We start from the raw sequence: 12,138 nt of genomic DNA, 5'->3' as shown, positions 1-12,138 counted from the left end.
CCAAATGACCTCCAACATTTGCATTTGGTTTTCTATAATGATACTTCCCTCAGAGGCTTTTTTGAAGGATTAAAAGAGGTGCCGCTGTAGGCCTGGTCAGCTATTTGGAAAGTGGTGGCTGCTGCCTCCTGCCCCTCCTCTCTTCATCATCATCGCCATCATGGCCTTAAAGTCTAGAGTGGTTGAGATGAACTGAGCGTTTGGAAATTGGAAGAAATGAGCAGGATTATAAGGCTGTGAGTTCAGGAGTATCAAAACTATCTTCTGGAAAGAAATAAAAGAGAAATGAGGCTAAAGGTACCAAACAATGCTTCCTGTATGCAGTCTTCAAAGAAGACACTTTCAGGTCTAAGACAGAAAGGAAACAGATGAGTTAATTCTCTTTGATTGATACCCTGTGAGGCTCCCATCTGGGGGACCCTGTTTTCAGGGTTAAGCCTTTCTAGTTCTTGTGCCCTTTGCCTTAATTACCCACTCAGTCCCAGAGTTGAGCTGTGTTGGGAGCCATGTGGTAAGCCAGTTCGCCTCCCCACATTTCTTACATGGCCAGTGGTATGCCAGGCCCTCTGCTGGTTTCTCATGAGGATGAGAAAGTGGCAGTCTCTGCCTTCGGATGGGCAGAGACCTGAAGGGGAGGTGGTTAAACTGCCTGTTTTAAAAAGTGCTCGGGGTGGGCCCAGGAAGCGGTAAGTGCACAAGGCAAGTGCATCTCATTGAGGCCAGAGCCATTGAGCTGAGAATGCTTCCTAGGGACATACCTTCATTATCTCTGGATTGCTTTGAAGTTCTTTTTTAAAACCTTCACTTTCCAAAGTTAAGATTTTTTTTTTCACCTTTTCCTTTAATTAGGGACTAGTTATGCTTGCTGCCTAACCCCGTAGAGTGAAATCATCTAAACAGTAGCCATTTTTCTTTTATTAACAGAGTATTACGAGCTGGGTTTCCCCTAGTAGCCATTCACATTCCCGGCATCCCATCTTCTGGAATAATGGAGTGGATGTGATAACATAATCAACGCTGTTAATAAATTGATATTATTTCCCTCCAAGGAGACCATTCTTGTTATTGGAAAATATAAAGCTTCTCAAGAAAGCCCTGGAGTTATCATAGCTAAAGACTCATGGGCTGGTGGAGTTCTAGTGGTTTCTTTGCTGAAACTTCCTAGTATACACTCATGTCCCTGCCCTGTCACAGCGCTAGTGCAAACTTGGTGCCACCAAAAGTGATACCTTTGCATCCATGTGCTCTTTCTCCCTATGGTCAAGTCTCTGTCAATAAATATATACTAGGCCAATCAATATAAACATACAAGGCATATATATATATATACTCTTGCACCAAGCAAAGTAGTTGGTACCCAAGAATAAAAGAAAAAAAATGCAGCATGGTCCCTAAATAATACTAGTAAGTTTTAAGTGCTGTTACAGAAGAATACAGTGAAAAGAATGGAGAGAGCTGATGTTTCACTGAGCAGGTCTCACTGACCCTCAGCAAAGTAGGACTTAAGGGAGCAACTGAGTGAAACAGGGAGACTGGAACAGCATGGGTTTGAATAAGTGGGAAGGTGAATAGTTCACGGGAAAATTGAAGCATGTACAGGGCATTTTGAAGAGAAAATGAAGAAAGATGAAGGAACTCTGGAACCAGATTATGAGGGTTATTTAGGACGGATTGAAAACAGAGCCAAAGATAGGTACCCCAGAGGAACCTTAAAAGTCAAGAGGTGGGTGAACAAGAATCTGCCTCCTAACAGGAGAGTTTGGCAATGAGCAATCAGAGAGAAGGTCATACTAGTAGAAAATAATGATTCAGAAACTAATAGAGCAAAGAGATGTAAAGAGGGAATGTCAGGTGCTTGGGAGAGGTTAAGTAAGAGTGACATTGGACAATCCTTCGGGATCTAAATATTGACCCCTAGATGGCAGTGCTGCAGAGGGAACAACCACATGTAGGGACTGAAGAGAAGCCTTGTGCTGAGGAAGGTAAGCCAGGAAGTACGGATTCATGGTTCATGGAAGAACATTTGGAAAAAGACTCTTTCTGATGAGGAGTCAGACCTCTGACCACAGAGCAGTGGGCTCTGAATTTCAGTATTCTTAACTGGAAGAGAAACATAAAGGAAGATCAGACTTGGAGACCTCAGTTTGAAAACCCTGTGGCCCCCTGCTCATTCGGTGCTGTGCACTCTTCAGTTTAGATCTCAGGTCAAGTCACGAGGTCTCCAATCCTGACCACTGGTCCCCAGTTTGCATTTCTAGAAATGATGCGCTGAAACCCTTGGTTATTACTTCATAGGAGAAAACTGCTTTTGATTTGTGGGTCTTTAAAACGTCAGGTTTGGCCAAGGTTTCTGTAGACATGCAGGCAAAGCAGACACTGTTTGTGATACATCCTGGAATGGGGGACCCTGTCATTTGAAATAGGATTGATTTTCTCTCTGCCTGTAAAATCTTTGAACATGTTTTCTGCTACTGTTTTTCAGAATCATTTGCTGTTTCAAATAGAGAACTGTGCGATGATGAGAAAGAGTTCATACATTTTCCAGTATGTGAGGGGACCTCTCAACCTGAACCCTCGTGTTCAGCTGTCAGAATAACAGCCAATAAAAACTACAGGAGCAAAACCTCTCAGGAAGGTGCTTTAAAAAAGATGCATGAGGAAGAACACCATCAACAAATGTCCATCTTACAACTGCAGCTGATACAAATGAATGAGGTGCATGTGGCCAAAATCCAGCAGATAGAGCGAGAGTGTGAGATGGCAGAGGAGGAACACAGGATAAAAATGGAAGTTCTCAATAAAAAGAAGATGTATTGGGAAAGAAAACTGCAAACTTTTACCAAGGAATGGCCTGTTTCCTCATTTAACCGGCCCTTTCCCAATTCACCCTAAGACTTTGGGGGTGTTGCCCTTGTAATTAATCTGTGTTGGCAAAGAAAGTCTGGAACATGAACTCGCGGTCAGTAATTTGTAACTGAGCTACATCTAGGACAATTAGAGCGGTAGTAGTCACTTATTTAAGAATACATTCAGGTAAACAGCTGCACCTCTGTACCCCCCACCCAAGTGGCAAAGAAGCTGTTAGCGTCCTCTGAAAATGATCACCGAGTGCTATGATTCTGAATGTAATGTCTCTTAATTAGAAGTCATACAAGAACCATGTGTGAGTGTTGTTGTTGTATTTTTTAAATCAAATGCAAGTGTGACTATAAAGGAGTGTGGCTGTTTGTTTGTTTTTAACAGACAGCAGGACTTTTCTGTCATGTGAATTCCCCTCCCACTGCAGGTGCCTGTCCTGGAGGCCACACATTTCTCCTGGTAAAGCTGTTGCTCAGAACTTGGCTAGAGGCCTTCAGGGTCCCTCCGTGAGAGCTCCAACATACCTTTCGTTTTTTAGCGTCATCTTTTGTGTGTGGATTTTCTGTTTTGAAACATCCCAACATTTGGAAGGATGTTTTCTGTGTGGCTCATCAACAGCCTTTTAAGGCCCCTCCCCAAAGAAGAATTCCAAGTAGTGTCTCCAACAATCGCAGCTTTGTTGGAACTAAGGATGTAAACACTTTGAGGGAAAAATGTTCATTTAGATTTCTAGGTTCTGTCATGTTTGTTTTATTAAAAGAAAAGACTTGCAATTTTATAGTCACACTGTGTATGTTTTTTAAAGGTGCTGTCACCCTCCTCTTCTCTCTCCTCCACCCCGCCAACCCTGCCCCCTATGCTCCAGTTTCCTCTCAGTTTCACCTACTGAGGTAATAGTTGCCCTCCTCTTTAATCTTTAAAGAGGAAAGTCACCTCAGGAAAGACCTTTTCTTCACCGTGTTCTTGGTGATAATAACGCTGTGTAATTTGCATTACACAGTTACCTTTAGGCTATTTGTAAGAATCCATCACCAACACATTTGGAAATATGGGTCAATAAATGATTGAACTGTGATAAAGCTTCTCCTGTAGCCTAGTATATAAAAACAACCCTGGGAACTGGACACAGCAGCAAAGAAGCAAAGTGACACTTCGGTGCCAACACAGGTCAGCAATTTCTGAGAATTTCATGGTCATTTGGTGGGCAAGGAAGAGCTTGTGCAGCACAGGCCTTTAAGGCACTTGCACTAGGGGTCCGGCCTGCACCCTGAGCTGGGCTCAGCCACGAGGCACTGTGTGACCTTGGAGAACATTTATTTTGGGGGCATGGTGCTTCCTGTCTATAAAGTGAAGGATTTGTTCTAGAAAATGTTCAGGCTCTGCTACATCTCCTAGACTGTAGTGTGATCTGCAGAGTCTAGGGTGGGTACTGCTAACTTGTCATTGTCTGTCAGTCAACGGGAAAAAGCTGTTCAGGGTGCTAGCTAACCTTCCCTTCTGCATAACTTTGGAATATGAGTCCTGGCAACTCTAAGTTTTGTATGGTACACATATATGTACTGCAGACATTTTGAAGGGATATCAGTCTATTTTATGCATTGATTATATTTTAAATATCTTAGAGGACCTGGTTATTTAAAGGAACCCTGCAAAGAGTGCTATTCTTTGAAAAGAAGGACCCTTTTTGTAAAGATTTGGTTCTTAATTTGGACACTATGGAGAAGCATTTGGATATATTCCCAGGCTTAAATGGTTCATAGGAAATAGAACCTGATTCTTTATCCCCTCTACTTTCTCAGGATTAGGGCAGGGGACAGGCTGTCAATACAGAAGTGAACTAAGAAAAGTTGTGTTTATTTCCCTACTGATCCATCTGGAAATCTCATTCTTTCTTGATTATGGTGTGGGACCTGAAATTTTTACATTTCTTAAAATTTCCCAAGTTATGCCAGTTCTTGTTTGGTTACCATCCTCATGTAACAAGGGTTTAGAAGACCCTAAGGAGGTATTGTAATTCTTAAAAAAAAAAAAAAATCAGGTATATTTTCATGTTAGCATTGGGCCTTAAAAGAAGGAATGTGCCTATTGTTATTCTCTCTGAGAATTTACCACTTAAGCACACAAACAACAGTGTAGAACAACACAAAAAATGCTCACATTCATAATGGAACTATAAAAGCACTGAACTAATTCCTAACAGAGCAAATAAAGGATAATTAAACCAGCAGCCTAAAGCATCTTGCTCTACTGTTAATAGTATTTATGAGTTTATAACAGTAGTTTTCAACCTTGGCTATGCATTAGAAGCAGTCTTTTACAAATAATGAGTCCCACTGGTTCCCATTCCCAGAGGATTCTTGATTTAGTTGACCTGGCTTTGGGGCTTGATCCTCTATATTTTTCAAAACTTTATAGGAGATTATGATACAATAATTGGGATTGAGAACCACTGATGGAGAGTTAACAGATGTGTCTCATTTGGCCCTTAATCTTATGAAGTCATGCAGGAGTAAGGAAGTGATGCTCAAGAGATGAGCCGCCTGGGGATAGGACAGTGGCGAGTGGAGGTTAAAGCATAGCTGCAGCTCCAGGTTTCTTGACTCCAAAACAAATAGCCCCATCTGCCCTCTCCCACCCATTTATACGTCATGGGTTTCTTTCATTCTTAGAGTGAAGTCACATCTAATAGTACTTCATCTCCATTCATGAACAGGTACCTCCCAATTCATTTCACTTTTGAGCAGTTTTTTCCGTAAGAAACACAATAACCATTTCTTGGTAGGTGGTGTAGAGAATAGATAAATATTAAGACAGTTATCTCCCACCCTGCCAAATCATGGACATAGCCCAGTAGGAGATGTAAGGTTTCTATGCAACTGTCCTGTCAATGCATGTCTTTAGCTGTATTTATATCTCAGAGCAGAGAGCGAAGGTGTTTCAGGAGGGCTTCTGGGGGAGGTAACATTAGAGCTGTCTAGAGTTGGCATTTTGACAAGTGGACATTTGGAGAGAATTTCAGTATTGACGATTCAAGATCATGAGACACGTGGCAGTGAGAACAGGAAGAATTCCAAAATGGGCAGTAACACGATCAAAACTGCTCAAAGAGGAATATTTGTTTGTTTTAAAGATTTATTTATTTATGCCTATATGAACTAGGATATAGGCCGGAGATGCAGAGGGTGAGAGGATTCACCTGAGAAAAGAGTGAGGAACAGAACAGGCAGATGTACTGAAATACACTGCTGAGGAGAGCAGCAGGCAGATCAGGAGAAATCTGCTGAGCTATGTGGGTCACCTTCCTGGCCAGGGATGGAACTCAAGCTGCAGTGGCAGCAGTTAGCTTCACAGTGCTGTGCTTTGATGCCTTGTGCTAACAGGGAGGGTCCAATGAGGAATATTTGAGGATGGCACTGAGTTCAGAGAAGTCTGTTCAAGGGATGAGATAGCGTTTGGCCTTGGTTACCATGAGAGGATAGGAGGACCTAGAGGAGGCCCAGTGAAAACTGGGGAGACCTACCTAAAGGGCACTGCAGAAATGGAATCAGGCCAGGCAGTGGTTTGCTTTTGTTGGTGAAGAGTAATAAGGTTTTTTTTTTTTTTTTTAAAGATTTATTTATTTATTTGTACAGAACTGGGGTACAGGCCAGAGCTGCGGAGGGTGAGAGGATTCACCAGAGACAGAGTGGGGAGCAGAACAGGCAGATCAACTAAGTACACTGCTGAGGGGAGCAGCGGGCGGGCCAGGAGAGGTCTGCCACGCCATGTGGTCACCTCCGGGGCAGGCGGGATTCGAACTCATGTGGAAGTGGCTTTAGCTTCTCAGTGCTGTGCTTTAACCCGCTGCGCCACCAGGGAGGGCCGTAATAAGGTTTTTAAGCTAGATACCTGAAATAATGATACTGCTGATGGAAACAAAAGGCCCATTTCTGACTCTCCCCTGGTCTAGGAGAGAACTGGACACAAGATAATGCAATTGATGAGTACAGCCCAAAACGCCAGCACCTTACCCATCTCTGACTCTCACCTGTTGTTCTGACTTCGGCCTCTTCAGCTGCCTAAGTTGCCTCTTCTTCCCATTCATCTGACACTCCAACCCCTCCCTACGGAGTGTTTCTCACTCTACTCATTAGGTGCTGCCTCTCCAGCAATACCCCCATCACAGCTGGTGGGGCGTCAGGCATTATCTCTTTTAATAACATTGCACTAGAAAAATCAGAAAATTAGAAAGATCAGAAAGTTTTTTCTTTACTTTGAACTTTAACCCTTCCGTAGACAGTTGGCATTCACAAAGTTTACGGATTTATTTTTCATGTCCCGTGCTGGAGAAAGGAACATTGACTAAGATTAACTCTCATCATAGTCTTTTTTTTTTTTTTCCCATAAAAGAACTAGTGTCTAGGCCAGAGGTGTTGGGGGAATGAGAGGATTTACCAGAAACAAGGGGGGGAGCAGAATAGGTGAATTTACTGAAACACACTGCTAAGGGGAGTGGCGGGTGAGACAGGAGAGGTCTGCTGTGCCCTGTGGGTCAACTCCCTATTACTCAGGCTGTAGAACTCAGATTGTAGCAGTAAGAGCGCAGAGACTTACCCCTAGGCCACCAGAGAGGTCCTCTAACCCTAATAATAGTATACCCATTAATACTATTATTATGTATTGTGTTTTGCCTATTACATAATCGTATGCCTGTAACATACATAATAGTAGGCCTGTTACAGCCCTTTATAAAATCCAACCACAAAATTCTGTTGTAATATGAATCAGGTATTTTAGAATTTTCAGGAAAAGCTTTAAATGCATTTGCAGTTCTTTTTATACAAGAAAGATAACAGAGGAAGGGAGGTCGCATGGTGGGAAGTGCCCTGAGTTGCCAGCAGCCTCACTGTGTAAGGTCAATTACATCAGCGCTTGGTCTGGAGCAGGGGAGAGAAAGGAATGGTCCTGCCTCCTGGGAATGTCAGAAAGATCTGATGATTATATTTGGCCAAGTCACAAGAAGTGGCTTAGCATTACCCTTTTCATGTCATTGCTGGATGTCTGAGCTTTTCAAATGGAGTGACGCTTCTTTCATGCTGTGGCTTCCCTTTCATTGGGCTGCTGCTCCTGTGGCCCTCTTATTCTCCCTTGCTCTCAGTCCTTATTTTCTCTTCTGTCTTCCTCTTTCCCAGCCCTGTTTCCCAACCTCTCCTTCTGCTCCTATAGCAGCTCCCACTCTCCCCAGTTTTAGAGCTGGAGTCGTGTGAGTGATGGAAACACTTGCCAAAGGCCAGCACACTCATCTGACATCAACAGTGGGAAGTGTAACCTTCTCCTGACCAGACTGCTCACAACTTGTTTCCAAGCTGCCTCTGCTTCTTTCATGTTGGAGGGCACAGAAGGCACGGGAGAGGTCCCTGTGATCCCTGCTCACCATAAATTCTTTCTCGAATTGTGCCAGATGCCATGGCCTTCAACAAAGTTACTGATCTCTGCCTCAGTTTCTCCATCTGTGCAAGTGGTGTTATACTTATCTACCTCCCTTGAACATTGTGAAGAATAGTCTGTTAGTAAAACACTTTTGAAATAAAGAGTGATATAAAGAATTTTAACATTGTCATCATTGCGATGGGAATGCCGCCCTTGGGGGAAGTAGCTCACGTATTCCAGGGTTAGGATCACACAGGATAGAAAACTTCCACCGCAGATAAAAGAATGTGATTATTTTCCTTTATGGAAAATTTCAATACAGCATTTCTTCCAACAGTTGTTTGGTGCATTTAGAATGAGTTTCAGTTTTCAAGTAACTTAAAAGTGATTTTTAAAGATCCTATCTGCTGAACCTCTCTCTTTTTTTTAAGATTTATTTTTTTATGTATACAAGAATTGGGGTACAGACCAGAGGTGCAGGGGGTGAGAGGCATCACCAGAGACAGAGTAGAGAGCAGAACAGGCAGATTGACTGAAATGCACTGCTGAGGGGAGAGCAGCGGGTGGGTCAGGAGAGGTCTGCTGTGCCATGTGGGTCACTTCCCTGGCTAGGTGACGTGCTGCAGTGGCTACAGACAGCTTCATAGTGTTGTGTTTTAACCCACTGTGCCACCAGAGAGGGCCCTGAATCTCTCTTAACCAACGTAATCATTGAATTTGCCAGCTGACTGTTAATCTGACAATGTAGTTTCTCATCATTAGATAGCAAACTTCCATTATCACATCATCCAGATGTCCAGGTTGTACAGGAAGGTTCTCTCATTGTTGCCCCTGATTAGAACGGACAAAAGGTGACCTTGCTACTTCTGAATGAGATGACCCTGAAGCTCTAGTTCCACTTGTGAAATATCCTTATAGCACTGCCAGTATGTTGGGGAGGAGGGGAGGGAAATGAACCTTACATGTTCATCAAAGGGCTCAGAGCAAAGGGGTTTCTATCCGTAAACATGGGCTCACCTGGCCTGGTGAGATTTAATAAAACTCTGAGTTTTATTTTCTATGAGTTTCTCTTTTTATGTGTGTGTGGGAGAGAGGAGAGGCTGGATCCAAAACCTGTTATTCTATAAACAGAAGGATACCTGTTAGAGTGGCAGTAAAAGTTCCTTTTTATGCCATCATTTATTTCAGCTTCCAGAGTCACCAAGAAGGAACAGGCTGGTGATCTATATTGGTCTAGATTCTTATCCTTGAATCTCAAAGAGTTTCTTTGGATGGACTGGCATTAGGCTTTCTGCAGGACTGGGAGCTATCACTCCAGTCATTCAGCCACTGGGAGCTCTGGGGTGTAACTAGGGAAGAACCACTCTCATAGGGTCTCTCTCAGTCCCAAGCTGAAGGGGCAGGAGATGTTTAGGGGAAGCTTTTCTCATGAAGATAGCAGAAGTACAAAAGGGGAAGGCTAATTGTAGAAGCAATTTTCAAGTTTCATTGTCATATCTGTTAACATCTTGCTCAAAGCAAGTCACATAACTGAACCCCAAGTCAAGGGGAGGGAAATAAACTTTCTAATAAGAATAAGGGAACTGGTGAATAGTTTTTTTTTTTTTTAAGATTGATTTATTTATGCATAGAGAGCTGGGATATGGGCTAGAGGTGCAGGGATGGTGAGAGGCTTCACCAGAGACAGAGTGGGGAGCAGAACAGACAGACTGACAAAGTACACTGCTGAGGGGAGCAGCGGGCGGGTCAGGAGAGGTCTGCTGTGCCATGTGGGTCACCTCCTGGGCGGGGATTGAACTCATGCAGAAGTGGCTTTAGCTTCTTAGTGCTGTGCTTTAACCCGCTGCGCCACCAGGGAGGGCCTGGTGGTGAATAGTTTTAAGTGATAATCTACTCAGACATTGGACGGGAACTATTGATAGCAGGATATTGAGGAGTTGAAATTATAAATCAAGGAAAAGGGAATGTAGTGGGGGAAATATACCTGTTCCTTATCTTATACCAGACACTCCTTCCTCTTCTTAGTTTTTTTTTTTGGGGGGGGGAGGGTGATGATTTTAAATAGTGATGATAATAGAATATATTTCATAGGGATGCTGGATTAAATTAGTATCATATGCGTTTAGAGCAGAGTCTGGCACATAAGAAACACTGCAAGTTTTAGCCTTTTTTTCCTCTCTCTCAAAGTCATATGACCTCTAAATGGGGCTGGAGAAATTTGAACACAAGTAGCCTGGCTCCAAAGCTCATGATTTTAGAAATCATAATGTACAGATTTTCTACTCCAAGACTGAGTTCAAATCTTATTTTTGTCAAGAAAAGAACCTCCTGAATATCATGCCTTCATCTGTAAAATACCTACTTCCCCAGATTGCTGCAATGATGACTGAGTACAAATATGGAAAAGCCATATAAACCACAAAAAGAAAAACCAAAACTTATCCCCAAGCCTCTTTTCTGATATTCTTTATGAGTCCAAGATTCTCTTCTCCCATCACAAAATTCCATCTTATTCTCACCTTCTAGCCTCCCCACCCTGACACTCCCTGAACACACTCAACAGTCTCTCAGTTTCAGAACCAGGCTCTGCAAAATTACATCTCTAATTACATCTCTACTGCCACTTCCCATCACCTCTGTGCTGCAGTCTTACCTGCTCTTCATGTCAGACACACTCCTGGGACCTCTGCTCTGGTTCCAGCTTTGCCAGTTACTCATCATCTGATCTGTGCAAGTTGGTAGGTGTCTCTGGATACTAATTTCCTTGTTTGTAAAATAAGAGTTTGTAAAATAAAGAGGAGGGTTGTTTTTGGGTTTTTTTTTGGTTTATTTTTATATCATTTTGTGCTTTTTCCCATCTCAGTTGCAATCCCTTTGGGTTTCCCAACACCAAATCACCCACGTGCCATCACCATAGCCCAGTGCATTTCCCTCCCCCCACTGTTTTTGATCCCATTCCCCACTCCAAGGCAGGGTGGGTTTTTTTTTTTTAATTATTTATTTATGCGTACAGGCCTGAGGTGTGGGAGGGTGAGGGGATTCACCAGAGACAGAGTGGGGAGCAGAGCAGGCAGACAGACTGACGCACACTGCTGAGGGGAGCAGCGGGCTGGACAGGAGAGGTCTGCTGTTCGATGTAGGTCACCTCCCTAGCCAGGGATGGAACTTGTGTTGCAGTGGCTGTGGACAGCTTCATAGTGCTGAGCTTTAACCCTTTGCACCACCAGGGAGGCCCAGGAGCAAAGGATTTCTAAATTCCTTTCTGCTGTTCTAATTAGTGCAATTCTGAAGTTAAAATGATCGTTTCAATTTACTGCATGTAACTCATGTTTTCAATTTAGCTCTCTCCTTAAAGATAATGTGGATAAAAACAATCCCTAGATAGATGACTGTAATTGAGGCTACTAGAGGGATTGAGGGAGGATGGAGCGCTGAGGGGACCCTTTGTGGTGAGTGTGATGTGGTAACATACATCTGAAGAGGTGGGAACCCGTACCTTTACATAATATACTGTATTGAAGCCAATACAGCATATAAAAAATATACCTCGATGAAAAATAATTAAAAAAAGATAATGAGTACATAAATGGAATTCAGATACTGCATCCAAGTGGATTGTTTCCAAGGTTGAAATCTCCATTTGTGAAAGTTGATACTAACATATTTGTACTTAACTGTTTATAAAACAGTCTAAACATAGTCAATATAAGAATTTCTATATAATGGGCACAAAAAGCTTGTTATTTCCCAAGGAGTAATTTTCCCAACAAAATGTGATTGGTGGGCCCTCCCTGGTGGCGCAGCGGGTTAAAGCACAGCACTGAGAATCTAAAGCCACTTCCGCATGGGTTTGATTCCCGCCTGCCCCGG

The 12,138-nt window shown here is 42.9% G+C and overlaps 1 protein-coding gene across 2 annotated transcripts in view; it reads left to right on the top strand.

Annotated features, from left to right (window-relative positions):
• LOC101625838 (myb/SANT-like DNA-binding domain-containing protein 3) overlaps positions 1–12,138 on the top strand; it is a 109,267-nt gene that overhangs the window by 17,852 nt on the left and 79,277 nt on the right. The window contains exon 3 of one of the 2 annotated variants that reach the window (XM_004677476.2): positions 2,483–3,632. The exons of the other annotated variant lie outside the window; for it this stretch is intronic. Coding sequence (XP_004677533.1) covers positions 2,483–2,892 — 410 coding nt within the window. The 3' untranslated portion in view covers positions 2,893–3,632. Of the gene's footprint in view, positions 1–2,482; positions 3,633–12,138 lie in introns of those variants that run through there. 2 annotated transcript variants of the gene reach the window in all.

The sequence above is a fragment of the Condylura cristata genome, unplaced genomic scaffold (genome assembly GCF_000260355.1).
Source record: "Condylura cristata isolate star-nosed mole 26May11 unplaced genomic scaffold, ConCri1.0 scaffold00006, whole genome shotgun sequence".
In the NCBI taxonomy this organism is placed as follows: Eukaryota; Metazoa; Chordata; class Mammalia; order Eulipotyphla; family Talpidae; genus Condylura; species Condylura cristata.
This window is presented reverse-complemented; position numbering and strand designations above follow the sequence as displayed.